Source organism: Fusarium keratoplasticum, chromosome 10 (assembly GCF_025433545.1).
Source record: "Fusarium keratoplasticum isolate Fu6.1 chromosome 10, whole genome shotgun sequence".
In the NCBI taxonomy this organism is placed as follows: domain Eukaryota; kingdom Fungi; phylum Ascomycota; class Sordariomycetes; order Hypocreales; family Nectriaceae; genus Fusarium; species Fusarium keratoplasticum.
In genome coordinates this window covers 1728263-1756195 of record NC_070538.1, presented here as the reverse complement: position 1 = coordinate 1756195, position 27933 = coordinate 1728263, and the positions used below count along the sequence as shown (strand labels likewise).

The 27933-nt window shown below is 53.6% G+C and overlaps 8 protein-coding genes across 8 annotated transcripts; 5 read left to right on the top strand and 3 right to left on the bottom strand.

Moving 5' to 3' along the window:
• Positions 1 to 934: 934 nt before the first annotated feature.
• Positions 935 to 4400, top strand: NCS57_01243300 (GPI inositol-deacylase; the record flags this gene model as incomplete). The annotated part of the gene is made up of 2 exons (XM_053062106.1): positions 935 to 1462; positions 1557 to 4400. The coding sequence occupies 2 exons, from the start codon at positions 935 to 937 to the stop codon at positions 4398 to 4400; spliced, it is 3372 nt and encodes a 1123-aa protein (XP_052908634.1).
• Positions 4401 to 5206: 806 nt separating this feature from the next.
• On the bottom strand, positions 5207 to 7092 carry NCS57_01243200 (Nodulin-like domain-containing protein; the record flags this gene model as incomplete). The annotated part of the gene is made up of 4 exons (XM_053062105.1): positions 5207 to 5688; positions 5742 to 5875; positions 5929 to 6935; positions 7003 to 7092. The coding sequence occupies 4 exons, from the start codon at positions 7090 to 7092 to the stop codon at positions 5207 to 5209; spliced, it is 1713 nt and encodes a 570-aa protein (XP_052908633.1).
• Positions 7093 to 7959: 867 nt separating this feature from the next.
• On the top strand, positions 7960 to 9444 carry NCS57_01243100 (uncharacterized protein; the record flags this gene model as incomplete). Its single annotated transcript, XM_053062104.1, has 2 exons — positions 7960 to 8010; positions 8065 to 9444. 2 exons carry the CDS (start codon positions 7960 to 7962, stop codon positions 9442 to 9444), a joined length of 1431 nt encoding a protein of 476 aa, XP_052908632.1.
• A 2001-nt stretch (positions 9445 to 11445) lies between these two features.
• Positions 11446 to 13012, bottom strand: NCS57_01243000 (Cystathionine beta-lyase; the record flags this gene model as incomplete). The annotated part of the gene is made up of 2 exons (XM_053062103.1): positions 11594 to 13012; positions 11446 to 11541 (listed from the first exon to the last, which is right to left on the bottom strand). Exons 1-2 carry the CDS (start codon positions 12836 to 12838, stop codon positions 11446 to 11448), a joined length of 1341 nt encoding a protein of 446 aa, XP_052908631.1. The 5' UTR covers positions 12839 to 13012.
• Positions 13013 to 13985: 973 nt separating this feature from the next.
• Positions 13986 to 15376, bottom strand: NCS57_01242900 (AAA domain-containing protein; the record flags this gene model as incomplete). Its single annotated transcript, XM_053062102.1, has 4 exons — positions 13986 to 14472; positions 14520 to 14892; positions 14945 to 15209; positions 15275 to 15376. 4 exons carry the CDS (start codon positions 15374 to 15376, stop codon positions 13986 to 13988), a joined length of 1227 nt encoding a protein of 408 aa, XP_052908630.1.
• An 851-nt stretch (positions 15377 to 16227) lies between these two features.
• NCS57_01242800 (Csm1 domain-containing protein) lies at positions 16228 to 17755 on the top strand (the record flags this gene model as incomplete). The annotated part of the gene is made up of 3 exons (XM_053062101.1): positions 16228 to 17017; positions 17068 to 17487; positions 17541 to 17755. 3 exons carry the CDS (start codon positions 16228 to 16230, stop codon positions 17753 to 17755), a joined length of 1425 nt encoding a protein of 474 aa, XP_052908629.1.
• An 884-nt stretch (positions 17756 to 18639) lies between these two features.
• NCS57_01242700 (GPI ethanolamine phosphate transferase 1) lies at positions 18640 to 21857 on the top strand (the record flags this gene model as incomplete). Its single annotated transcript, XM_053062100.1, has 6 exons — positions 18640 to 18826; positions 18887 to 20442; positions 20489 to 20676; positions 20727 to 20862; positions 20914 to 21022; positions 21076 to 21857. Exons 1-6 carry the CDS (start codon positions 18649 to 18651, stop codon positions 21855 to 21857), a joined length of 2949 nt encoding a protein of 982 aa, XP_052908628.1. The 5' UTR covers positions 18640 to 18648.
• Positions 21858 to 24150: 2293 nt separating this feature from the next.
• On the top strand, positions 24151 to 27382 carry NCS57_01242600 (Cutinase transcription factor 1 alpha; the record flags this gene model as incomplete). The annotated part of the gene is made up of 6 exons (XM_053062099.1): positions 24151 to 24320; positions 24382 to 24406; positions 24622 to 24639; positions 24746 to 24879; positions 24936 to 27257; positions 27316 to 27382. 6 exons carry the CDS (start codon positions 24151 to 24153, stop codon positions 27380 to 27382), a joined length of 2736 nt encoding a protein of 911 aa, XP_052908627.1.
• Between the last annotated feature and the right edge of the window lie 551 nt (positions 27383 to 27933).

Genomic DNA, 27933 nt, shown 5'->3' with positions numbered 1-27933 from the left:
TGGGTTGGGTCTGTTGAATGCAGATTGAAACAATCCTTCTAAATGGCCGGCATGCCTGTAATTAAACAGCAGCGGGAACGAGGCCGACAACACGAGCCATGTGTGATGAGGGATTCCCTGCTTGTTGGGATTGACCTACTTCCTTGAAACTCTAGACGAGAAAATGGCAAGCGATTAAATCATTGGATGGCTCTTGGGGCGACAGTTCTTCTAGAGTGTGGCGCGGGAGCAGATGGAAGGGTGCGCGCAGGGGGAAGAAGGAAAAAAAAAGGGGATACGCAACGCTAAGTGGCTCCGACTCGGCTGACAGAGAAGCCATCAACATCCAATTTCCCACCCACATTCACTGGCTCCAGAAAGGACCGGGGAATCGGCATGTATCGCCTTGCCCAAGCGTTGCGGCCATCTTCTTGACCATCTCTTTTTGTTCTTGTTGCTGTACGGATAGCTAGTCGCTGTGGTGTTGTGCTAATGTGGTTGTCACCGTTGTCGCTGCCGTTTGATCTTGTCAGGAGCCTTCGACCGCAAACGCAAACGCTGCTGCATGGTACCGAGGTGAGTTAAATCGCCAGCAAAGTTCAATCCCGGCCACCCCGGTTGCTTCTGCTCGCGACCGGGCACCCAGGCCTCTCTCGGGCTTCCACTCAGACGTGCTCAATTGCGCCTTTAACAGCCCCCGTCAGACCCCTGTTGTCGTTGGTCTTGGTGGGTGCTTCTCCGAGCTGTGCCAGCCTGGCTAACCCTTCCAAGCCTTCTCGATCTCAATCTTGGCTTTGACCTTGACCTCGACCTCGTCCTCGATCTGACCTCGCTTCTGCCGACTTCGCGCCTCGACCGTCAGATCTTTGCGAACCTCGTCCGACACTGGTCGATATACCTTCATCCCCTTTGTACTTGGTCAGAGGCTCGCGGCGAGTCTTAACGCGCCTTCTCCATGAAGAGGCGCTCCTCTGGGTCGGCCGATGACGGTGACGAATCCTCCCTCGAGTCCGACATCCCCGACCCTGATTCTGGCTCAAAGACGCGTTCTTCACCTACACGGAGCCGGCGACCCGATAGCCTGAATTGGAAGCCCTCGAACGGCCGCAATGGCCACAACGGCCATGCTCGCGAAGAGCCTCAACCAACGACGACCCTAAAGCCCACCTCTCTTGCCGCTCCTTCTACTCCCGACATGGCTCTCGCCAGGACGCCAAATCAGTCTCCCTCTCCGAGTCGTCGCACACGCCGATCGTCGCGCTTCTCCCCCGTTGTCTTGGTCACATCAGCCCTGGGCATCGCGCTCCTTATCGGTATTCTCAGGTCTCTCGTGACTCGCCAACTCGATCCCAAGGGGTGTCGAATGTCCTATATGCGTCCGTCATATGTGCGCTTCACCGAGTTCGACACTGAGCACACGCGCTTCGCAACAAAATACTCGTTGTATCTCTACCGAGAGCAAGGAATTGAGCAGCCGGACAAGGTATATCCTATACAATCCCTCTACTTCAGCATGCGGTCGACAGTTTTTATTCTGGACTACTTTCGACGTCAACCGCTAATTCTCATGTGTTTAGTTGCGAGGTATTCCTGTGCTTTTCATTCCTGGCAATGCTGGAAGTTACAAGCAGGTTCGTCCGATTGCTGCTGAAGCAGCAAACTATTTTCATCATAATCTCGAACATGACCACGCCACTCTCGATGCTGGCATCCGGAGCCTGGATTTCTTCACGGTAGATTTCAACGAAGATATAACTGCATTTCATGGCCAAACGCTGCTCGATCAAGCCGAATACCTCAACGAGGCCGTGCGCTACATCCTTTCTCTCTACTCCGATCCCCAACGCGTCTCTCGAGAGGATCATCTTCCCGACCCAACTTCAGTAATCATTCTCGGGCATTCGATGGGCGGCGTGGTAGCGAGAGCCATGCTTGTTCAGTCCAATTACCAGGCAAACTCTATCAATACGATTATTACGATGTCGGCACCGCACTCACGTCCCCCGGTCACATTCGATGGACAGATCGTTCAGATTTATGACGAAATCAACGCTTATTGGCGTCGAGCATACTCGCAAAAATGGGCCAACAACAATCCCTTGTGGCACGTTACTCTGGTTTCAATCGCAGGCGGCGGCTTGGATACGGTTGTGCCATCAGATTATGCGAGTCTCGAGTCTCTTGTCCCTCCGACACATGGCTTTACTGTCTTCACTACGGGCATCCCGACCGTCTGGACAAGTATGGACCACCAAGCCATCCTTTGGTGCGACCAATTCCGAAAAGTCATCGCGCGAACACTTTTCGACATTGTTGACGTCCATCGTGGCTCACAAACTAGGCCAAGGGCCGACCGGATGAGAACTTTCAAGAAACGCTTCCTTACAGGAATGGAATCGACCATGGATAAGGATCTGCCTTTCAAGGAGGCAACGACACTTCTCACACTCGGTGACGATTTCAACTCGATTCTCCCGGCCGGAGAACGCCTCGTTCTCAACAAGATTGGGAAGCAGTCAAAGCCAAGAGCACACTTAATTCCCGTCCCACCACAGGGCTCGCCTGAGTCGAAGCGTTTTACTCTTCTCACGGATGCCCCCTTGGATGAGGCTGGCGAAAACGGAAAGCTCGAGGTTCTGTTTTGCAGTGTGTATCCTTTCCAGTCTGGACAAGCCAACTCACTCTACCCCTTCCAAATCGACCTCTCCAGCGACGACAGTGGCTCGACTAGGCTTGCTTGTAAGAACGCGGCTTCAGACCGAATTCTGCTTCCAGCGTCTACCCCATCGACAAAGTTCCCCTTCTATCTCGACCGCGAGAGAGAGATTGCTCCCTTTTCATACCTTCAGTACGACCTCGACCTGCTCTCGGAACATCAATTTGTGGCAGTTATAGAAAAGGCTAGTTCCAACACTCACGGTTTCCTGATCGCCGAGTTTAGCGATCAGTCTGCATTTTCTAGAAAGCAGGACATTGGTCTTGGCGGGCTGATTCTGTCTGGAGTATCAATCGACCTCCCGGCAAACCGCCCCATGGCAGTCGAGGTCACCATTCCCTCGCTGCAATCGGCTCTGCTCGCTTACAAGCTGGAAGTTACAAGCCCAAGCTGCAAGGTTGAAAAGGCTCTCTTCAGCCCCTTGGTTCGCCAGTATCTCGACCGGCCGTACGAGTCAAAGTACTTTGTTAATGCGCAGTCTGCCGATGTTAGCCTTCATGGCGTTGCCCCCTATCTGCCGCCTCCTCTGAAACAGACGCCCGAGAATGGTCTCACGTTCCAGCTATGGGCCGACCCCTCTTGCGAGTCCAGTGTCCATTTGGAGATCAAGCCGGATATCTGGGGCAGCTTGGGCAAGCTCTACATGAGGTATCGCACTGTTTTTGCTGCATTCCCCCTGTTGACCGTTGCTCTTGTTCTGCGCAAGCAGTTCCGTGTCTACGACAGCTCGGGTGTCTTCATCTCTTTCTCAGAGAGCTTGGATTTGTGTCTTCGCCAGTCAATTCCGCTGTTGCTGGTGTCATTGACACTTCTCTCCATGTCGCTTGAAGGGGTTTCATTTTCTGGACTCGGCAAGTTTCTCGAGCAGGCGCACGCGGCTCCCTCGAGCGTCGACTTTCATCGACATGACATCTTGATTGGAACGGACGACCCCTTCTTTTGGTTCCTCGTCCCTCTCATTGGTGTCGTCTGCATCGGCGTTTGCACTGTTCTTCATTACATGACCAAACTCCTGACCCAGATACTCGGTCTCTTCTATGGATTGCTTAACCTGCTGTCTCTGGCCGGAGCGTCCGATGAGCAGGGGCTTGCGAGATCTCCTGCATTTGTGCCATCGACTCCTAAGCGGCGTATGATCACGACGGCGATTCTCTTGTTCCTGGTGTCGACCTTTATCCCTTATCAGTTTGCTTACCTTGTGGCATGCTTGGTGCAGCTCTTTACCGTCATCCGAGCGCTTCGTATCAACAACACTGCCCCTTCAGATGCAAACTCGAACTACTACCACTACGCCCATTCTGTTCTCCTCCTAATGCTCTGGATTCTCCCTATTAATCTACCTATCCTGGCGGTCTGGATTCGAAACTTGGCAGTTCATTGGCTCACACCCTTCTCTTCGCACCATAATGTTCTTTCCATCATGCCGTTTATTCTTCTCGTGGAGAACTTGACGACAGGGAAGATGGTTCCTCAAGTCAGTAGGGGATTTGGCTATGTTACTAGCCTACTTCTTTTCGCCACGGCTCTTTACGCCGCCATGTATGGCGTCTCCCACGCCTACATGCTTCACTATCTGGTGAATATTGTGGCGGCCTGGCTGGTGGTACTACATTCAACAAATGACCCCTTTTCACTCAGCGGGCTTGGCGCCATATTCGAAAGCAGCTCGAGTCCAGATCGAAAGGAGGGCAAGACGCCTCGATGATCAGGCTTGCTTCGAGAAGAATAATCGCCTACGGCAGTGCTTGTAGCAGGTTGTTTTTCGCCAACACTTTTGTGTACATCACCAGAGGACGTAATGCAGGCTGTCACCACCTCATTTCCATGGCAGGACACGATCATTTCCCCGAACCATATACTTGTTTCCCACCATCCTAGTCGGTTGTCTTTCTTCCTTTGTTTTCAGCGCGGGCCCGCCCGATAATACCACTTTTTCTGTTTTGCATGGTTCTGGAGTCAACGTCCTTTTGACATCGGGCGAAGGAGGAATGCGCCTAGAGTTGCGTGCCTCGCGTTGTCAGTTGACGATTTGAGCATTATTTCGGCGTTCCACAGGTAGACGGCATGATAAAGACAAAGATTGAGGAGCCTGGCTTCACTGGGCTTTTCACTCCTCACCTCAGTTCAACACTTTTCTTCCCATTTTACTTTGGCTGGGTCTGTTTTCGTCGTCCCTGTTTTTCCTTGCACTGGCATGCATGATGGCGGATTATAATGTCACAAGGCAATGTGGACATGGCGGTCCGGCGGCTGGGATAAGGGCCTTGAATATGGAACTGAGGGTTTCGTGGTTGTGGATGACGGATATCCTTTGGCATATAATCTAATAACTAGATTTTTCCGCGATGCATTCCTTGTTTCCCCATGCGCCAGACCGTTCCATCTATGTTAAACATCCATGAATCAACACCAAGCAAACTTCATCCAACGCCGTAGATCACTACCAAACTGACTAGCCACAATCTGATCCAATCGAATTGTCAAGCCTTTGTATGGGTGCCAGGCACATGACTAGTCCTCCTCTTCGCCCTTGTTATGCTCCTTGAGGAGCTTGGCATGCTGATGGCGGATGCCCCAAAGAGTGATGCCGCTTCCGGCAATACAAGCAAACAGAGTAACCCAGTATGCCGAACGATAGCAGTCGAGACCTTCCAAGCATACCCTCTCGCCGTTGGGTTGAACAATGCTGTGTGAATCGTAGACTTTACCATAGAAAATGTTGAAGATGTTGGACGAGATAACCGGAGCCATGGTCAAGAAGCCCCAATTCTGGCTCAGCCCGCGGATGCCAAAGGTTTCGGCCACAATCGAAGGGGAAACGCCAAACAGGAAGCCATAGGCGAGACCGGACAAACCCGAGACTAGGCCGAGCAGGTTGGGGTTCACGATGAGCAAGGCAGAGACTTGAGCGAGGAAGAAGACGACACAAGCGACGGCAAGACACCAGAGCCTGCTGGCGTGAAGTCGGTTGACCAAGAAATCGGAGCCAACACCTAGATGAATTGTGAGACAATGAAAATACGGGGTATGTCGGGATCGGACTCACCGCTGAGTAGTCTACCAAGGAAGCTGCAGATGGAAAGGGTCGACACATGCATTTGCTGGCGGTGGATGAGGAACTCGTCGGTAACCTTCTTGTCAAAGTGTTTCCAAAGAGCCTTGGCGTCGTTGCCAATGTTGCTTCAAAGAGGTCAGCCGAGCTCATTCCCGAAGTGGAGGGAGGGGTGCCATACTTGATGGTCATGAGACCCACGCCAGCTAGTATTCCCATGATGGTAAAGAGCTGCCAGAAGCCGAGACTGCGCATGAGGGCGAGACCTCGGATGTCTACACGGTGAGATCGATCGTTATTAATGTGATTGTTTCCAAGAAGGGCTTCGCCGGTTCGTGATGAGGGGCGAGACGTTAAGGGGGACGTCTCGCCGGCCTCGAGGTCCTCGGGGTTCTCGTGAGTGACCACACGGCCACTTTCAGGCTCGAATGGAATTCCAGGAGAGGCCGTCAGATCCGGGGCGGGGGCGGATGAAGATGCCAGGGCGGGCACAGGGGAGCTTGTGCTTGTGCGAGTGCTACTACTACTACTACTACTACTAGGATTAGTGAACATACCGGGTTCAGCAACCGCCCGAGAAGAGCGGTAGACCTTGGGCTCATCCGAAGAGCCCTGGCGAGAGTGGCGGGAAGAAGTCGATTGTCGGCCGTGGTGGTCTTCTGAGTCGGGTACGGCCTCATAGCTGGACTGGTGATGGACCTTAAGGAAGAAGAAGCCGCCAAGAGTCATGCCGCATGTTCCCCAAGCGAGAAGTTCCAGAAAAGCACTTGGATCGCCAGGGAAGAAGACGGAACCGAGAAGAGAGAAGAAGAAGGCGCTCAGGCCAAACGCAGCGAGTGGGAAAGCCGTGGCAGTACCTCGATGTTGGGGCCAGTTGAGAGCAGAAGTCTTGACAGCAGCAGCAAAGGCCATGCAACCACCCAGGCCTGACATGTACGAGAACAGGCACAGGAGAGGAACAGAGCCAGAGGCGCTGTCGTAGGCCTGGTGAAGAGGAAAGTAACCGACAGCGAGGAGAACAGCGCCACCGAGAACAGCAGGTCTGGGGCCGCGCTGGTCGACGAACATTCCAATTGGAACTCCCATAGTATACTGGCCCAGGTTACCAGCAAGACCGATAAGGTTGCTCTCCGTGGATGATAATTTCAACCGCTCGGCGAATTGGGGAGCCCAGGCCGAGTAGACATACTAGATGCGTTGTCAGGAACTTATCGCCTCCCACATCTCAAAGTTCATGATCAAGATAGGAACGAACATTTGTGCCACAGGCGAGGGAGATGACGGTAGCAGCGACGCTCGCAATGATGCGAGCATGATGAAGCCGCTGCTGCTGATTCTGATGCATCTTGGCTATGTGGAATGTATCGAAGATGGAAAGGTAGTTGGAGGGAGTGAGTGAGCTTGGTGCTCGAGGTTGAGGGGAAACACTTCTAGGACGGGAAAGTTAAAAACATTAGTAGTGACAGCGATGCTGACACACTGACGAAACAGATAGCCAGCAATTGAAAGAGAGGAGCAAGACGATAGATAGGAAAGAAAAAAGATAAGTTATGAGATAGGAATAGGAAGAGAGAGTAGAGGATGCTGCAGCACGTGTAGCTACGAAGGAACGGGAGAAGATAGATCCTAGGATGTAACAGTCCAGGGATGGAAGAAGGGGGTCAGGGAGCCGAGTTCGTTATCTCGTGGCTCTGGAAGCTGATAACTCACAGCCAACAAGGGGCACGCAACACGCAGTGTAAGCACGCACGCGGGCCGAACGCGGAGGGGGGTCCCGAGAGGGTCCGGGCTTCCGAAGGTGGGCCTTGTGACTGGGCCTGGAACCTCCTTACCGGCAGTGTGGGAGAACCCCGGATCACCAAGACTCTACAGACAGCCACGCCCCGCTATCTGAATGCTCAGCCACGCAGAAGTCCAGCCACAGCTCCAAAGTGCCTGCCTGCATCCCACTTCCGTTTTCGGTGCCCGGCTACGGTTGGCGACGTAATCTCACGTGGACTAGCTCGCCCAATCCCAGCCTCAATCATCCCATCTCCTCCCATCTTCAAACAGACTCCAGGCTAGGCACAAGACCTTCAACGGCCAGAGCAACACGACTCTGAACTTTTGGCTAAACTACACACCCGATTAACTATCAGGGCGCAAGTCTCGACATCGCGCCCTTTCCTAGGAGACTCAAACTCAACTCAGTCAACCTCTTCGCGCCGTCGCAATGGGTGCTCTGTTATCGTTGCCACTGCTCGCGGTGCCGAGCGCAACCACCGTACGTCAACTCTGCTCTCCATCAATTTCAGATGCTAACATCGGACGCCTTTAGATCATGTCCTTCGCGGCCAGCTGCTGCGGCGCTGCGACCTGCTCCATGGTCTGCAGTGCCTGTGGCAAGTGCGGCAATAGTGTCGCAACCCGTATCGCATACGCGCTCCTCCTCCTCGTCAACTCGATCCTTGCCTGGATAATGCTCACGCCGTGGGCGATCAAAAAACTTCAGAAACTCACCCTCGACTGGGTCACAATCAATTGCCCGACGGGGGCATGTCACGGCTGGTTTGCCGTGCATCGAATCAACTTTGCTCTCGGTCTCTTCCATCTCATTCTCGCCGGCTTGCTTTTTGGTGTTGCGACATCCAGGAATCCTCGCGCTGCCATCCAAAATGGCTACTGGGGCCCCAAGATTATTGCTTGGCTCGCCTTCGTTGTCCTCTCCTTCCTCATTCCCGATAGTTTCTTCCTGGTCTGGGGCAACTATATCGCGTTCGCCTGCGCCATGCTCTTCCTTTTGTTGGGCCTGATTCTGCTTGTCGATCTTGCCCACAACTGGGCCGAGTACTGCCTCGCCCAGATCGAGGATACCGACTCGAGATTCTGGAGATTTGTTCTGATTGGATCGACCCTTAGCATGTACATCGGCTCGCTTGCCATGACCATTGTTCAATACGTCTTCTTCGCCAAGCACAACTGCTCCATGAACCAAGCTGTCATCACTATCAACCTCCTCCTCTGGCTAGGAATTTCTGTCATTTCCGTCAACCCCACTGTCCAGGAGTATAACCCCAAGGCAGGACTCGCGCAAGCAGCAATGGTGGCTGTCTACTGCACCTATCTGACCATGTCCGCTGTGTCTATGGAGCCCAACAACGAGTGCAACCCTCTCATCACAGGCCGGGGCACAAGAACAACCTCGATCATCATTGGTGCTGTCGTCACCCTACTCACCATTGCCTACACGACAACCCGAGCCGCCACCCAGAGCCTGGGCCTGGGCAACTCGAACGGCATTCGACTCCCAGAGGACGACGAGCATGATTTGGTTACGCAACAGCCGAGTGCTCGCCGCGAAATGCGAGCCGAGGCTTTGCGCCGAGCTGTCGAGGAGGGCAGCCTGCCAGCCGATGCTCTCCTTTCGGATGATGACGACAGCGAGGCGGGTGATTCCCCTGCTGGTGATGACGAGCGATCCAGGACCCAGTACAACTACTCCGTGTTCCACATCATCTTCTTCTTGGCGACGGCATGGGTGGCTACTCTGCTTACCATGAACTTTGACGAGTCGACCAAAGATGGTGACTTTGCGACTGTTGGCCGTACATATGCGGCAAGCTGGGTCAAGATCGTCAGTGCCTGGGTCTGCTACGGCATGTATACCTGGACTCTGGTGGCGCCCATTGCACTGCCTGAGCGTTTCGACTTTTCCTAGGTTCGTATCTACATGGGTCGGAGTTTTTGAGAGAGCGCTTGCATACACTTTGTTAACTAGTTTGTCCGTCGATAACCGTAGCTTAGTCTAGCTATATGATTAAGGTACACAGTTCGTTGATACAAAACCCGCGCCTGCGTTTAGAGCATGTTTCGGAGCGTGACACTTTGCGTGATGTCTTCTCAGCTGATCCAGCTTGAAGCGCCTATCCTCTCACCGGGTAAGCCAAGCAGACGCATCTACTAGGCATGCCCGACGCAGGTCTCGGGGACCGACTCCACGGTGACAGATGTGAAATGGGGGCAACAGGCAAACAACACCTTCAGGCCCTTGAGCCTATACGCACCCAGCGCCGTGGCATGCATAGCGCGGAGATTGCACACCAACAACAGGCTCGCAGGTGGTCAGGTCAGTCGACGGCTTTCGCTCTGGAGGTTGTGCAACACCGGCGAGCTGCGCACGGCCGAGCAGAACAGACAGGACAAGTGTGCCCCGGCACGTGGATGGGTTCGGGTCGAAGTCGAGATAACGGGGGGCGTCACCGTGTTTGGCTGGAGAGCCGACGGTGGCGTTCTTCCTCCTGGTCGTTCTGGAAGGCGGTCTGTAGGGCAATATGTGTGGCGCACGTCACAGTGTCGATGAAGCTATCGCGAGATTCAGTGGACGAGCTGGGCAGACGAGACGCGGACAAGGCCACGGCATTCGATGGCGTGAGACAGCACACAAAAGATCAATTCTGAGGAGCGATTGGCCTGGAGAAGCTTTTGGTCTCTCTGATTCGCTCTGTCCGGCTTGGCCGTTCTTGTTGTCTCATCTCTCAACTCCGCTCTACTCATGCCTCCATCACCACAACCCCCTTCGAATCTCTCTCACCGGAAATCTGCCCCGTGCAGCCGTGCTCACCTGTGCCACCTCAAACTTCCAGCCCTCTCTCCGCAAGAAGGGCACATCAGATACGTTACACCAGCGTGACCTCGCCCGTGACGACGTGCGTGATGCGCCCAATATGAGATGTGATGGAACCCCCTTTCCTCTCTTCCTCGCGACGCCGTCATACCCCAGAGGCATGGGCGCGATTCTCAGGTCCGGCACCCAGGGCTCGCGTAGTCTCGGCCAACCAGAGACGGCAGGAGTGAGGCCGCACCGAAAGGCTTCGGCCCCGAGATGATATCATGACGAACGAGCTGGGAGGCGGCTCCGAGGCATGGACATCTGCAATGCGATGAGGTCCAAGCTGCGCATCTATACACGGCTGGAGGTCCTTTATGTGAGGGATATATAAAGACTGAGGAGAATGGGAGGAGTTGGAAAACAATAGATGTTGAGAAGGCAGAGCGAACTACTACCTTATAATTAATACTCTTGATCTTGACTACAATGGCCAACAAGGCTGAAGCCAACGACACAGATGCTCAAAGGTGTCTAAGAGCTTATAGTCTTCCCACAATCTTGATAGCCTGTACTAACAGTAACTGCCAGCATCATCGCCATAGCCGGCTCATTCGCCTCAGTTGAGGACTTGTCAAAGCCAACGGAGTCGAAGCCGAGCAAGAGCACCGAAAGGCTTGCCGCCTGGGTTCATGAGACCGAACGACAACACTTGACCATCACCGAACTTCTTCATCAACAGGCAAACATTGCTGTAAGGCCCTTCCACACTTTTTGCATGTATTTTGGGGTCAGTCTCCAACCTATTGCAGGTCATCCCAGAAACAAAAAATTCTAACTCCATAATCGTGTCTGCCAACGCCAGCTTTGGATGATGATACAGGTCCTTCCTTTTTCTTCTTTTTCATAATATCGCCAATGAGGCGGTACGCCATGGCCACCCCTTCTTTGTCATTCCTCCTCCAGGCACACTCGTGGCAGGGCTCATTGCAGAAATGGCGTTCAGTAGAACTATCGGACTCGCTTGCAGAAATCAATACGTTCCCTCACGGCCCCAATGGCCGAGACTCAAGTACTTTCTTCATAGTTTCAATATGGAAATCCACACGTGCCTCATCGAATGGTGAGAGGAGTCTCTCCCAGCTCCTTGGCAGCTCCGGCTGCGTGGAAACCATCCATAGTCACAGTCACAGCGCCGGCTTGGACGAGCTATGGCTGGTCAGCGTCTTGTTCACGGTGTCGTTGAGAAAGAAAAACTTACAGCGCGGGAAAGGTCCTCAATAAGATCGTTAACATCCTCAATTCCAACGCACAGTCGGATAATATCCTCAGGCATCTGTCGCTCTGCTCGTGTCTTGGCATCGATACTGGCATGGCTCATCTGGCAAGGCATGCTGATCAAGCTGTTAACACAGCCAAAGCTGACGCTGATGGCCCAGAGTCGGGCAGCTTCTACAATGCGCTCCGAAACAGCGGGATCGCCAGTCTCAAAAGAGAGAACCGCACCGGCACCACGGGCCATGGACCAATGCAGGTCATACTGGGGGTGAGACTTGAGGCCAGGGTATCGGACTCGGAATCCACGAGACTCGAGGAACTCAGCAATGGCTTGAGCGTTGGCTTGCTGCTTCTCCATTCGAATAGCCAGAGTCTTGACGCCCCGCATGAGGAGGAATGAATCATTGGGTGACAGACCGCAGCCCGTCGAGTTAATGACGAAGAAAAGCTTATCTCCGATCTGGGTGTCATTCATGGCAATCACGCCAGCCATGATGTCGTGATGGCCCGACAGGTACTTGGTTCCGGACTCGTAGACAATGTCGGCGCCGACGTCGAGAGGGTTGAAGAGCATAGGCGAGAGCATGGTGTTGTCGACAACGACCAGGGCCTTGGGGTTGACCTCGTGAGCCAATCGGGCAATGGATGGGATATCGACAACCTTGATCAGAGGGTTGGTAGGGGTCTCGAGCAGGACCATGGCAGTCTTCTCTGAAAGGCGCGCTCGCACGCTATCAACGGTGGTGGTGTCGACGTGGTGAACAATAATGCCCTGGTTGGCAGCCAAGTAAGTGAGAAGACGGTGGCTGCCACCATAAAGATCGTCGCCGGTAATGACCTCGTCTCCAGGACGGAGCAGGCGGGTAATAACATCGAGAGCGCCCATGCCGGAGCTGATGGCGAGCGCCCGGGAAGCGTTCATAATCTTGGCTAGGTGTCGCTCGAGGTGGGTGCGAGTAGGGTTTCCGGACCGTGTATAGTCGTATTCCTGCTGGCCGCCATTGGCAGAGCTCTGCTTGAAGGTGGCAGACTGGTAGATAGGGACGCTGGAGGCGCCATACTGGTCCTTGCTATCAGTGTAAACGAGTTCCGTGGCGAGGGCATAGCGCCGACGACCGTTGCGGGGGCTCGAGGGCGCGGGGGAGGGAGGCAAGTCGTGGCCTTCGTTGTCAACTCGCTTGAGCGGGTTGCTCGACTTTGCGGGCTCGTTTGGAGATGGAGCGGACATTTTCGGTCGAGGCGGATGGAAATTGGTTGAACTGCCGGGTTCAGTGCGAGAGGTCGCACAGCTGTGAAGTTGTATAGACGAGAGGCGATAGCGGGGAGAAGGGCGAAGGAGGGGTAAGACGCCAATTAGCAATTGGACTGCGCCAAAAGATGCGACAGGAAAGACCTGATTCAGCTAGATCGAGGGATAGTTGAAGAAGAAAGAATTGATTTTCAGCTTTCAGGTGAGGAGAAGAACATTGGTAACGAGTCAGCGGTTGGGAGAGGCGGGAGTTCGGGAGTCGGAGTCATGCCGCTCCTCGGCGGTCTGAATGGAAGTCGTTCTATTTTTTTTCTGGGGCAATTGGATGCAACCCGCCCCTGCAGTGCAGCACAGCGCAGTTTGCAGGGCGTCTGCAGCGCCTTCGCAGGGGAGAATCGCAGCATCCTTCAGGGCATGCAGCGCTGTTTCAGCCCAGCCCAGCGGTCTAGGTGAGCCGCCTGCCGCCCACCGCCATTCCTCTGGGTCATCCGCCCGATTTACGGAGGTCGATTGATGTCCGGGTACCTGTGCTTACGCCGTATCAGACCACCGTTGTCAGGTACCCGGCTATCGCAACCCCGGAAAGAGATGGTGGGGTATGCCAAATGACGTGATCAGACACCATCATGGCCCATCGTCTGCAATGCCGTCCCTTGCGTATGGAGTGCACTGTACGGAGAACCGGAGTACGGAACCGCGCCCCGACTTCACCTTGTTCCAGTTGGGGAGAAACCAGTTTCAAGGTATCAGGTTGTCCTCCTCCAAAAGGATGAGTTATCATGAAAGAGCCCTGTAGCATCGCCATTTAACAACTTATATATATATTATCATTTTAGTGTCTTATATGAATTATGATGTCATAAAGGAGTTGTATTTGAGAAGAGTTGGAGCATACTTCGCTCCTTGGGTATTGATCTCGTGCGTTTCTTGACCTGCGTATCTGACCAGACATTCGAGAAGTGCGGATTGTGGGGAAGCGGCCAGACAGTGCAAAGAGTACCGTGAGGTCACCGATAGCCCAGAAACAGAAATCGTAGTGTTGCTGATTGGGCAGCGAGAGGTGATGTGATGGCCGGGGTTTGGTGTCTCTATTCAAGTTTATCGGTCCCCGTCAGTATTTGCTTTGCTAATCCTGCTCCTCCGGAATAAGCTCCTCAACCCCCGTCCTGGCAGGTCGTCGGGTCGGTTGCAACTTGATCTGACCTCCCTCCCGACCTAGAAAGTCGTCCGACCTGATGCCCCGGAACTGCGTCGGGTCCACTGTCGACATTGCCTGGCCGCTCTGTCGGTGCTGTCGCATATACTCCCGCACAGGCACCATGGCGGCATCTCGGCAGGCCTCCTTAATGTCACTTCCCGAAAGTCCAGCAGTGATATTTGCGATGTAATCCAAGCTAAAGTTCTCGGGGTCTGTCTTGGTGTCCTGCAAGATAAGCTGCAGGATCCGTCGTCGCTGCGCAGTGCCGGGCAATGTGACAGGGAACTTCTTTGGCATTCGACGGAGGATAGCCTCATCGATGTCGTTGATGCGGTTTGTGGCTCCGAGAACCATGATGCGAGCGGGCATTCCCGACGAGTTTGCAGACGTCAGTCCATCCCAAAGGGTCATGAATCTGTCGGGGGTTAGCAAACGCTTTAGTGCCGAAGATAGAGGACCTACTCTGCTTTAACCATGCCGCTGGCCTCATGCTCGCCGCTCCTTCGGATTCCGAGCACTGCATCAATTTCATCAATGAAAATGATAGCGGGCTGCATCTTGCGGGCAAGGGAGAAGACAGCTCGCACAATCTTATTTGAGTCTCCATACCACTTCTCAGTCAGGGTCGAGATATGCAGATTGATAAAAGACGCGCCGCTCTCATGGGCGACGGCCTTGGCCAGCATTGTCTTTCCACATCCAGGCGGGCCGTACAGCAGCACGCCCGAGGGGGCAGAAAGCAGTGGCGCAGCGTGTGAATAAAGATGAGGCATCGTCAAGGGATAGATGACTGATTCCTTGAGTTCCTCGATGATGGTATCCAATCCACCAATGTCTGCGGGTGTTAGCAAGGCATGAAACACCATCTCGTTTTCTGTCTCTCTTACCATCGAATCCAACAGAGAGGTCCTGAGGCGGAACCATCTCAAGCGCAACCAGGTTTTCATATTCATTCAGAACCAGCTCCGGCCCCCGTAACGAATCGCTGCTCTCGTCGTCGAATTCGCCTCCATCTCGTTTTTGTCGGTTTAACCGCTCTAGATGTGCCTTCGCTTGGCGTCTCGCTTGCTCGTGCTTCTCCTTGTCGGGATCGGCGAGGTTGCTGAGGATCGGGTTAAGAAAGTTTCGGGCGACGTACAGGCCAGCGGTCATCTAAACAAGGGGATCAGTATGAGGGCTATTATACGGCCGGAGCAGGTTGACGAGTATCTACTCACCATGCCAGCAAATAGCAAGATGTCCATGGCGACATCGCCGAGCTTGCGTCGCTCCCCCATGCCGAGGACCCAGCGCAGCCAGGTGGCTGACTCGGATGGCATGAGATGGCAAGGGACGGAGGGGATTGAGGAGGATTTCGCTCGTCGATTGTCAGCTATCGATCGTCATCGATCTATTTCGGTTCGGTCTATCGCGGTGTTTCTTCTGGCAAAGAGGCTGGCCGACGTCGGGGACGCCAAAAGTGTATTCGTTGATGGAGGCGGAAGAGATCAAGAGCCGTTCGGACAACGAAAGACTGATATGCGCGTCGCGGCAAGAATAGCCTGGCACATGCATTTAAAGCGATCAGCCGTAGGTTTAGGTACCTGCCCCAGATGCTTGGTGGCGGGCTGACAATAAGATTGCAGCGATCGTGCCGCGTACATGCAATGAGTTATCGGGCTCAGTACATATACGAAACGTTGATTGAGGAGTTCAATAACCGATTTAATAGTACAATATGACTTAAGGTCACTTACGCCGTTTTAATCTAATTTTCCTCCTTCATTGCAGTTGTCTCATAGCTCATCATTGTCAAAGCAGTTTTAGATAAGTAGTGATCGTATCTTTCTGTCACTCTCAGATGCTTGTACAGTACTTCAGAGCGGCTGGCGCCAAAAGCGAGGCACGGGCCACGTCCATGTCGCTTGCCGCCAACACTGATGGACCGATTGTTTACATGGATGGGAACCCGGCGGGTTCCTCAAAGCCCAGGAAAAACAACCATCATACATATCCCCGCGACAAAGACCTTCATACCTTGGAATTGCACCAGCGCACGCCGAATACTCGAAGTTTAGGGTCACAATAAACCTCAGGCATATCGTTCACTAATTTTTCCTTCGCTTTCACCTTGCGCCGCCTTTTGCGACACCTCTGGACCACTCAGTAATCGGCCATCACTACATACTCGATGCCACCACGCGCACGCGCAAAACCCGCATCGGCCCTTGCTGGCCTGGTGGGATCTGACTCGGAACCCGATTTGGATGCTTTTGACGAGGCTGAGATTCAAGCTGCGCGCACAATGAGTGCTACGAAGAAACCCCGCGGCCGACCTCCACGCACTGCAAACAAGGTGACAAAGACCACGGCTTCATCTACGCACCGAGGAAGCGGCATGCTCTCGGCCGTTCCCGAGTCAGCGACACGACCAAGTACAGCGACCAAGACAAATTCTGGCATGGCGGGAGCGGGGCGCAAAGCCCAACAAAACGTCCAGGATGAGACCGTCACATTCGATGATATCGAGGCGCTCCCGAGTGTCATGTCGACAGTCACGAAAAAAGGGACACGCGGTCGACCTAGAAGCGTACCTCCCTCAGCTTCGAAAAATGCCAACAACGATACGTCAGTGCTGGTCCCGCCAAGCGCAGCAAAACGACGAGGCCGACCGCCCCGACAAGCCGTGAAGCCGCCCGAGGAAATCCCAGAAACACAACAAGAAGATGCAATGGAGTTGGACGTCGTAGTAGAAGAGGAGGAGGAAGATATTAATGGAGACGTGGCGCCGGTTACTGAGCCACTTGAATCGTGGGCAGGATATGATGGAAGCGAAGTGTCATTGCGCAGGCGACTTGGGGAGCTCTCAAAGAAGTACGAGAATCTGGATATGCGTCACCGTGATCTACGCGAGGTAGGGGTGAAAGAGGCTGAGCGCAATTTCGAGCGGCTCAAGAAGCAAGCTGAAGAAAGGACCGCAGGTAAGTCTCCCACTTACTTGCTATTAATATTGTAAGGCTAACCCTGACAGCCGCAAATCAATTGATTGCTGAACTCAAGGCTGAACTTGCCGCGCAGACCGCTCTTGCAGAGGAAGGCGAGCAACTACGACAGCAACTAGAAGAGAGTGAAGCAAAGGCTGAGGATTTAGAGGCTACCATTGAGGAACTGACTGGTTCTTTGTCAGAAGCCAAGTCGGAAATCAAAACACTCTCTACGAAACTGGCCGCTGTCAGGTCAGGAGACGTGAACTCCAGGGTTCCAGGAAGCGCTATGAAGGCGGGTGGGTTGGCAAGCCGCACAGCACAGGCCGAAGCGGCACATGCGACGCAAGCCACCGCGCAAGCCAAGGAAGATCTCTACGCAGACTTGACAGACCTGATTATCCGTGGGGTGAGACAAGAAGAGATGGAAGATGTTTTTGACTGCATCCAGACTGGACGCAACGGCTGTAAGTTTCGGTGATGAGTGTGCTGTTTGATCGATTACTGACTCCATGTGTAGCTCTTCACTTCAAGTTAGCGGTAGAAACCACTGAGGCATCAGAAAGTTACGAGGATACGCAGTTTACCTACCGACCACAGCTCGATTCTAACCGCGACGGGGAATTGATGGATATGCTACCGGATTATCTTGTCGAGGAGATTACCTTCCCACGGCCCCAGGCTTCTCGATTCTATGCAAGGGTGGTCAAGTCTCTGACTGAGCGGATTGAATAAGTGAGGAGGAGTGGTAATGGTGGTTCTTGTGGCAGGATTATTGGTTGTTAGTGATACCCCGGGATGCCATACTTACGTTGAAGATATACATCTGTCAGTCGAGCCACAGCTGGATAGCTCTGGGTTCGCAATGGTCGAATTACCTAAATCCAGAAAGAGGCTGGCTGCCGTGAGAACCTTGTTGGTGACCGTATGTGCCATGGCTTGAATGCGGTTATTTGTTCATCAAGGTTGCGAAGCGCTCGATCCGTCAGGGTTCTTGTGAATAAGCATAACCGATGTGGCGCTACGTGATGAGATGCGAGAAAATATGTTCAATTTAAAAGACTCACTTGTTGGTGGGAATTGGACACTTGCTTGCTTCACACAATGTCTTCAAGGTTCAGGGAGGTCCCTACACCAGAGACACGTGCAGGCTGAATGGCTGTCAAGGCCAACTCCCCACTATCAAGTGTGGCTGTTTCGACGTCACATTTGAGTGAAGCTTTTGCGCAGCCAACCGGATTTAAACAGGCCCGCTAGCGCAGGGGAACTGGAGCGCCACGGGGGTCCCTGGCTCAGAGACAGGCACTTCCAATTCGTCCCTGCAAGTGAGAGCCCCAGAACGCGATGGCCACCCTCGCGTCCATCATCAGCCGTCACATCCCTACTGGCCACGGTATTTCATTTCGTCCTTCGCGTCGCCATTAAGAGTATACGAGGTGTTCTTTGCATCTGCCTTGGGTTCAACAAGGTGTTTCGTTTTGTTGATATTTTGGTCTTTGCCCTTCCATCGTATCGCAGTTGTTTGCTGCGTCATGGGCTCTTTCTCCTTGGTTTAACTTCAAATAGTTTTTTCCTTGATCATACGCTGACTTACACCTGCGCATCCTGACGCTTTCAAGCCCCTCGCCATGGCTGGCTTTAACCGCTTTGGCTTCATGGCCATTGCGGTCGCTTTCCATATCGTCTATATTTTCTCAATCTTCGATGTCTACTTTGTCAGCCCAATCGTTTCGGGCATGCGACACTTCAAGGTCGAGCGTCCTGAAGCTGCCAAAGCCCCTGCAGACCGGCTCGTTCTCTTCGTTGGTAAAGCACCCACGGCGCATACTCGAGTTGTTAACCTTCGCTAATCAACTACTTCGCAAGGTGACGGACTACGCGCCGACAAAGCCTTCCAACAGCACCCCGAGCCATACCCCGAGTCCGAAGAAGACCTTGCCCCCCGCCATCTCGCTCCCTTCCTGCGTTCGCGAGTCCTCGAGCATGGAACCTTCGGTGTTTCCCACACTCGTGTCCCGACCGAATCTCGCCCAGGCCATGTCGCTCTGATCGCTGGATTATACGAGGATGTCTCGGCTGTTGCAACTGGGTGGAAGATGAACCCTGTCAACTTCGACAGTGTCTTCAACCGCAGTCGCCATACCTGGAGCTGGGGCAGTCCCGATATCTTGCCCATGTTCCATTATGGTGCTGTTCCAGGCAGAGTCGACGCCTCCTGGTATGAACCCGAGTTTGAGGACTTCTCCATGGATGCTACGGAACTCGATTACTGGGTGTTTGACCATGTCAAGGACTTCTTTGCCGAAGCCGCCAAGAACGAAACCCTCAATGCTGCGCTTCATGAAGACAAGTTGGTTTTCTTCCTTCATCTGCTTGGACTCGACACCAGCGGGCACGGTTTCCGACCTTACTCTAAGGAATACCTCAACAACCTGAAGGTGGTGGATCAGGGCGTCAAGGAGATTACCGAGCTCATCCAGAACTTCTATGCCGACGATCGCACTGCCTTCGTCTTCACGGCTGACCATGGCATGACTGACTGGGGCAGCCACGGTGACGGACACCCCGACAACACCAGGACTCCTCTCATCTCCTGGGGATCGGGCGTTGCGCCTCCTGAATTGTACCCCAACTCAGTTGCCCCTGGACACGACGAGTACTCGGCAGACTGGGGTCTGGATCATGTACGCAGGCATGATGTTGCTCAAGCAGATGTCGCCGCTCTCATGGCATACCTAATTGGCGCCGAATTTCCAGCTAACGGTGTTGGAGAACTTCCTTTGGAGTTCCTTTCAGCAAGCCCCAAGGAGAAGGCTGAGGCATCCCTCGTCAACGCCCAGGTGATCCTTGAGCAGTATCGAGTAAAGGAAGAGAAGAAGAGAGCAACAGAACTCCGCTACCGACCTTATGGACCTCTCAGTGAGGAGAACCTCAGCCCAGAGGAACGCATCAGCCGTATCCGCGCTCTAGTCGAAGCTGGACAGTACGAAGAGGCCATTGAAGAGTCGGACGCCTTAATCGCCATTGGACTTCAAGGTCTCCGTTACCTCCAAACATATGATTGGTTATTCTTGCGTGCTCTTATCACTATTGGCTACCTCGGCTGGATCGCCTACGCTCTTACAACTGTCCTAAGTCTGTATGTGCTTCAACACAGTGTCCCATCCCAACGCAATCTTCTGGGCTTCTTCTTCTTTTCATCTGTTCTCGTGGGGCTCTACGCATCTTTCATTGTTTCAAAGTCCCCTCCAACTTATTACTTGTATACTTTTTTCCCCGTCCTTTTCTGGGAAGAAGTGTACGCTCGCAGAAACAGTGTCTCCCAGGGATGCCAGGCTCTGTTCGGACACATCAAGTCAGGAGGAGCGGTGGCTGCGCTAATCTTCAACATCGTTCTTTACATCGGTATCATTCAGTCTTTGGTATGGTCCTTTTCCCGCCATCTTGTCTCTCTCTAACTCGTATCAGGCGCTGGGATACATTCATCGCGAGATCTTGACTGGGCTGTTCGTGCTGGGTGCCTTCTGGCCTTTGACATGCGGTATCTCATTCTTGAGATCGCATCTATTCCTGAGCTTGCTCTGGTTCCTGTCTTGCCTGGCCATGAGCACTTTTACGCTCTTGCCAGCTATGAAGGTTGAAAATATCCCTCTCATGTAAGCTGCGACCACTCTCACTAAAACAGGGTTTTCACTGACGGTGACAGTTTGGTTGGTGGTGGCCTCATAGCTCTTGTTGGTCTCGCATACTTGGTCCTCGAGGACTTTATCTTGTCAGACTTTTCGTCTTTCAAGACCAAGTCGAAGCGTCTTCACGGTAGCAGGACGGTACTTGGAGCACAGGTAAAACACGTTTCCTCAGTTGGTAGAAGCAAGGATGGCTAACGTGCGCAGATCGGACTCATCATTCTTTCGATGATAGTTACTCAGTCGAGTGCCATGTCACTACAGGCTAGACTAGGCCTTCCACGTGGGAACCAAATCATGGGTTTCATCATTCTATGTGAGATGAACTCTTCTGAGCCATGTTAATAGTTATAAACTAACGAGTGCCAGTTGCATCTTTTCTTCTGCCCTTGGCATACCGATTGCAGCCCAACAGTCACTATATGCACCGTCTTGTTGTCATCTTCTTGACTTGCGCCCCGACGTTTGTTATTCTGACCATCTCCTACGAAAGCCTTTTCTACGTGGCTTTCAGCATTACTCTACTGGCCTGGGTTCGTTTAGAATACGCTTACCAGGCTTTCACACAGGGCAAGGCCAAGCGAGGTGTCGTTGCTGAACAGCAGAAGCGTGAGCTGGGGGCCTTCCGGCCTTTGACTCTATCAGACGCACGAGTCTCGCTCTTCTTCATGGTGTTGCTCCAGTCAGCCTTTTTCAGCACGGGCAACGTTGCGTCCGTGGCCCAGTTCAGCTTGGAAAGCGTGAACCGGCTGTTTCCAGTCTTCGATCCTGTCTCACAGGGTGCTTTGCTGATTCTCAAGCTGATGATTCCTTTTGTGCTGATCTCAGCCAACCTGGGGGTCTTGAATAAGAGACTGGGAGTGGCGCCATCAGCACTTTTCATGGTGGTTCTAGCAGCAAGCGATATTCTGACGCTCTATTTCTTCTGGGTTGTCAAGGATGAGGGCTCGTGGCTAGAAATTGGGTCCACCATTAGCCACTTTGCCATTGCAAGTGGCTTGTGCGTGTTTGTCGCGGCACTCGAGGGAGTCAGTGCCGTCTTCATCGCTGGAATTGAGATTGAAGATGGAGAGCAAGTGTCAACAAACGGAGTGCCAGTGTCGAGTCCAAAGACGAATGGTAAGGCGTCGTCGGCAGTAAAGGCAGAGTAGGTCGACTACAATATTAGAAATGATAGATTAATGCGTCTTGTTACTCTGGCCGTTGAGAGCCGGAAGAAGGCATGTCTTGAATAACAACTTGGTCAACCAGGATACAATATGAACCATGTGACCGGGGCGGAGCGTTTAACGTTGTAGGGCTGAGGTTGGGGACAGCACGGAAGATGCCCGTAAGTCCTGGTGACTTTGCTCTGAAGAGGTTGCATGAAGGGGATTCAACCGTTTCTTGGCGGCATCCATTTGTCTTGATGTGCCTCAGCTCTGATCACGTACCAGGAACACGATGATGCGAGTCCGGGGATTGGGGCCGAAGATGCGGGGCACTTGCCCGGTTAGGAAGTGCGAGATGGCGGCCTGATTCACATGTGAAAGTGCTCCTCAAATTTGAATGACACGACGGTAGCTTCCGGTGAGACACGCCGGAACAGGGCTTTGCTGCACGAAGATCCATCCACCTGATGGCATGGACAATGTGCTGCATGGTTTCTCAGTTGAGGCATCAGGTCAATGGTGCACCAAAGCCACAGCTGCCAGCCCTGGGAGTTTATGACGATGAGCGGCCAGGGGTAAGTAGAAGGCCCGTCTCTTAGTTGAAGGCCGGAGATTTTATAGTGACATAAAGTCCGCCGGGACGGGGAGAGTGAGAACAGGTACACGGTACATCGGCCCCAGACAGGCGGCTCTTCCGCTTCCCCAGCTTTTTCACGAGACATGTCATGCTCGAGTGAGTCCTGCTTCACAACCAAGCCCACTAAGCTAAACTAGGGACTACCGCCGCCGCCATCGCCTGCCAGGGTCCCATTCACATGTCATGAAGCGCCAGGACTCCGTGTCTGGTTCGTTGCTGATGTGTGTCGATCGATATTGCAACTTTATGCACATGCCTCTGGCTTTCTTGTGTGACGAACGTGTCGCTCTACTCGAGATCGTCAACGCAGGCACGCGGTCTAGGGAGCACATCACGCGCGCAAGCCGCAGCTCACCAAGAACCCCTCAGAACCACGATAAGCGTCAAAGTGATCTGGCATAGCTCCCGTCGACCCGAGCCGGGGTGGCTTTTAGGTGTGCTGGTCGACGTGACGAGAAAAGTCGTGGTCTCAGATGACGTCGATGTCGCCAAGTCGCCCGGATCTATCACCGATGATGGACAAGTAGCCTGCGAATGCCACGCTCTCGTTAGATGGTTTATAGAGCCTGGCCTCCCGCCCGTGGGCCTTCTTGGTCGAACGTTGCATCCCCTGCCTGCATCAAAATCCTCCCTCAGCTGATTTGGCATCAGGTCCTCGTCTGGTCTGATGCTCTGGAACCTCTCAGCTGCGCTTTGATGTCCAGACCCTTCCGCGTCGACCACTTACACGACCTGTAATAAACGCGTCTAATTCCACACCTGAAGAAGTTCCAAGATCACCTCTCGCCAAAGTGCCCAGCCTCACGGAGATTGTGCCTGATACGGCATCAATCATCAACCCAGCACACGGCCGAGTATAGAGTACAAGGAAGGGGTGGCAGGCCCGGAGCACGGAGCCACAGTGGAGCTGCGTCCTCCACCATCTCCGACGTTGCAGGGCCGCCATCATTACTGAAAATCTGGAGTCTGCTCCCCGACGATCCCGCGATTCTCTCCCTCCCCCTTTGAATCTCTTTGCTTTCCTGACGAGAGAAACATCGCAGTCTATTGTTCTCAAAGCTTATTCCTCTTAATCATTGCCAAAAATTCTCCAGTTCCAATCCGACTTTCCGCATTCCATCGCTTTTCCCTTCCAGAGTTGCCGAGTTCCAGATCTTCAACCACCCCCGCTAATACGCACCTTTTACCTGACCATCGATTGCTCTACCTAGCGCGAGCTGCAAAGTGCCTTACCCACGTACGAAAAAAACCGACGGACAAGCTGGCTTGCTTACATTCGTCCGACCTGACCTGGTCTTGTGGATTCGCGAGGCTTCATTGTTCATTTTTGCCTGCGGTGGCTCAGAGGCAAAGCTGAGTAACACGAGCTGGTGGGAGACAAGGTACCCACAGGGTATTTCCCGCCTGCCAAGGAAGGCAAAGCCGCAAGGTTAAAGGGCAAGAGTGTGACCTGGCCGGTACTTCGTACCTGCCCTCTTGGTTGGTGCAGTGGTGGTGTCGGTGTCGGTGCTGGCTGGCTGGTGCCTCAGTCCGTAGGTGGCCGCGCGCAGCAGCCCAGATCGCAACCTCCTTCGAGTCCTCCCCCTCTCTCCGATCCGACGATCCTCGACTCCCTCTACTTTGCTTCGCATCCTCGCCGTGGGCTGAGCCGACTTGATGGACGTGGAAATGTCGTCAGGGGACGCGCCGCCGCAGGCGCAACCGCAACCGCAGCAGCAAGAACAACCGAACCAGCAGTCGTCGACACCAGCGCCCTCGGCCGCGCCCGCACCGCCCGCTCCCAGCACATCGACGTCAACTTCGACCGGAGCGATGAGCTTTCGGAGGTGAGTCGTTCGGATTCTGGCTCAGGTCTCAAAGTGCTGATCCCCTCTTTTTAATACACAGACAACGAGCGTCACGCGCATGCGAGGTATGCACCTTTTCTTTCAGACTCGTCTGCCGAACCTTGGCCCATGAAACCCCCCCGTTCCCCTCAACATGAGCCGAGGCATCAGCAGGCACCTCCACCTCATCATGGCTGTCCATCGCGACTCCCGCCATATGACAACGACAGCCTTTCACGCTCTCTTTTCCTCGGAATTGTAATGAATTGAATCAAATGATGCTAACGGCTATCATTCTTAGACATGCCACGCAAGAAAGGTACATCAACTTTTCCCTATGAGCACCGGCGCTCATCAATCCGCGCCACTTTATTCGTCCTCGGTTTAACCATCAACTGTGATGCTAACCCACATCTCCCATCCAGGTTCGATGCGACGCGGCGAGCCTTGGTGTGCCCTGCACCAACTGTGTAGCCTTCCAGATTGAATGTCGCATTCCAAACCCTAAGCGCAAGAAGACTCAAGGTACAGGTAGTCAAGCCAACAAGGATTCAGATAGGTAGGCATCATCACCTAGCCTCATCGTGCCCTGCTAACCACATGATCATTCAACAGTGACCGAGGCGATGGCACTGAGGATCCTTCACCTCGTCCTGCCGCTCCGACTGCGACCAGCTTCGCCCCTCGGACGCCCTCTGTCTTCCACTCGCACAATGGCACTCCACCAACCACATTGACAGAAGCTCAGGCTCGGAAGGAAGAGGTTGATAGTGGCACATATCTCGATCTTGTTATGAAGCCCAAGTTCACTCGTGCCCCGATCACCGAAGCTGGGCGAGTCGCATACCTCGGCGAATCTTCCAATCTCACCCTTCTTGTTCACGATCGTCAAGGCTCGGCCGATGTTGTTCACTACCCGCTGCCCGAGAACGTTCGCGGCTCCCGAGCCCGTCTCACTGAGCTCGACAATGTCGAAATCGACATTTTACATCAAAGAGGAGCATTCCTACTTCCTCCACGCGCACTCTGCGACGAACTCATCGACGCCTACTTCAGCTGGGTGCATCCCATTGTGCCCGTCATTAACCGCACCCGCTTCATGCGGCAGTATCGAGATCCTAAAAACCCTCCATCGCTGCTACTTCTTCAGTCCGTCCTCCTTGCCGGAACTCGGGCCTGCAACAACGCTCAGCTGATGGACGCGAATGGTTCTACGACACCAGCAGCCCTAACTTTCTACAAGCGCGCCAAGGCCCTGTACGATGCAAACTACGAAGATGACCGTGTAACGATTGTCCAGTCGCTACTCCTCATGGGCTGGTATTGGGAAGGACCTGAGGATGTCACCAAGAACGTCTTTTACTGGAGCCGTGTGGCGACCATTGTTGCTCAGGGCTCGGGCATGCATCGATCTGTCGAACAGTCACAGCTAAGTCGCTCAGACAAGAGGCTGTGGAAGCGCATTTGGTGGACGCTCTTTACTCGTGACCGATCGGTGGCCGTGGCATTGGGCCGGCCTGTTCATATCAACCTCGACGATGCGGACGTGGAAATGTTGACGGAGGATGATTTCATCGAGGACGAACAGGACCGCGTGAGCGAGTATCCGCCCGACCCAATCCACGTTCAGTTCTTCCTCGAGTATGTTAAGCTCTGCGAGATCATGGGCTTGGTGTTGTCACAACAATACTCGGTAGCCTCCAAGGGCCGGCAACGAAATGCCATCGATCTCACTCACAGCGACATGGCACTGGCCGATTGGCTTCAGAACTGCCCCAAGATCGTCTACTGGGAGGTGCCACGCCATCACTTTTGGTCCGCTCTCCTTCACTCGAACTATTACACGACGTTATGTCTTCTACATCGAGCCCATATGCCGCCAGGTGGCTCTGCACGGTTCCCCGATCCCTCGCCATACCCATCGCGAAACATCGCTTTCCAGGCGGCGGCCATGATCACATCGATCGTCGAAAACCTCGCCGCTCACGACCAGCTACGATACTGTCCAGCTTTTGTTGTTTACAGTCTATTCTCCGCTCTAATCATGCATGTTTACCAAATGAGGTCACCTGTGCCTTCGATTCAGCAGGTGACACAGGACCGGTTGCGCAGCTGCATGTCGGCTATGAAGGAGATATCGCGAGTCTGGCTGGTGGGCAAGATGGTCTATGCCCTCTTTGAGTCCATCATTGGAAACAAGGTGCTGGAAGAGCGATTACAAAAGGCCGAGGGCAAGCGACATCGAAAGATGCGTCAGACTCTCACAACACAATTGGAACAGCATAGTCGACAGGCAGAAGCGCCCAAGCGCAAATACGACGAGATGGCCATCGACTTTGGCACCAATACTCCTCAGCCTCAGGAGTCATATGAGAGGTCACGCCCACAGACGCCGAGTGCCGTCAAGGCAGAAACAAATTCGATGCAACCACCGCCTGTAACCTCACCAGGTGCACGACAGAGTGCGGCAGACACATTTATGGGAGGGACGAACTCGAGACCACAAACCCGACCAGCGACACCTTTTAACCCCTCATTCTCGGTGCCGCCAACGCCTCCAGATCTGTACCTTGTGACCAGAAACTCGCCGAACCTATCTCAGTCCCTGTGGGAGAACTTCCAGCCAGATCAGCTGTTTCCAGACAGTGCTGCTATGCCAGCATTCCCAAACCTATCGCCAATCCAGACGCACACTTCCCTCGATCACAACGCGATGGGGCCAGTACCAGGCAACGGGCAAGGCGGGATGGCTAACCAGCAGGCCGGGCAATTTCAGCAGCGAGGAAATGGAATTCTGCCACAAGGCTTCCAAGGGCATAACAACATGTGGCAACCAAATCTTGATCCGAATTTGCCGGAAGGGCAGAGTCCTGATAGCTGGAGCAGCACCTCGGGCCAAGGCCAAGCGGTCCCGACTACACTTAATGTGGAAGACTGGTAAGCACTCATTTGCGGCGTTTGATTAAACTGTTCTCAGGCTAACCCTTTTCAATAGGTTCCAATTCTTCGGCATCAATGGCACTGATCCAAATCATCTCAATCTTGATATACCACTGGGCTGAGGAGATACACAGGGGCAGGTCTATAGCGTTGTCTGGGTCAGCTAGTATCGCGAGGGCATTTCCACCGAGATGGAGCGTGCCGGTGCTCAGCAGTTGACATGTCTTAGGGGAGCCCCTTGATATGTTGGATCGGTTCAAGCCCAGATGGTATCTAATGATGGGATGCTGGAGACCCAACACCTGGCCGGGGACAACGCTGGCTCGTCTATCACATCAAAGGTGCCCCTCATAGAGCTTTGATGGATGTTCAGATTTTCGAGTACCAAGAGTACGGCACCTTGGGGGCTGTTTCTGGAAACAGGTGCTACTAATATCGAAAATGGCTGGGAGAGTGTCTGAGCTGGCCTGGGCGGGCAAAGGGGCTGCATGAGACCAAACAGAGTCTCAAGGAAGGTCGGTGAAACATTAACCAATCTACCTAGTTGGATACTATGGCCTCCATACTATATATATCAAACATGCATGCAGCAGTTGACTTCCATGCTGGGCCATGATGGATGACGGCAGCTTTGCGGTGACTGGCTTGGCCGGCCACCTGGTCATATCGGAGG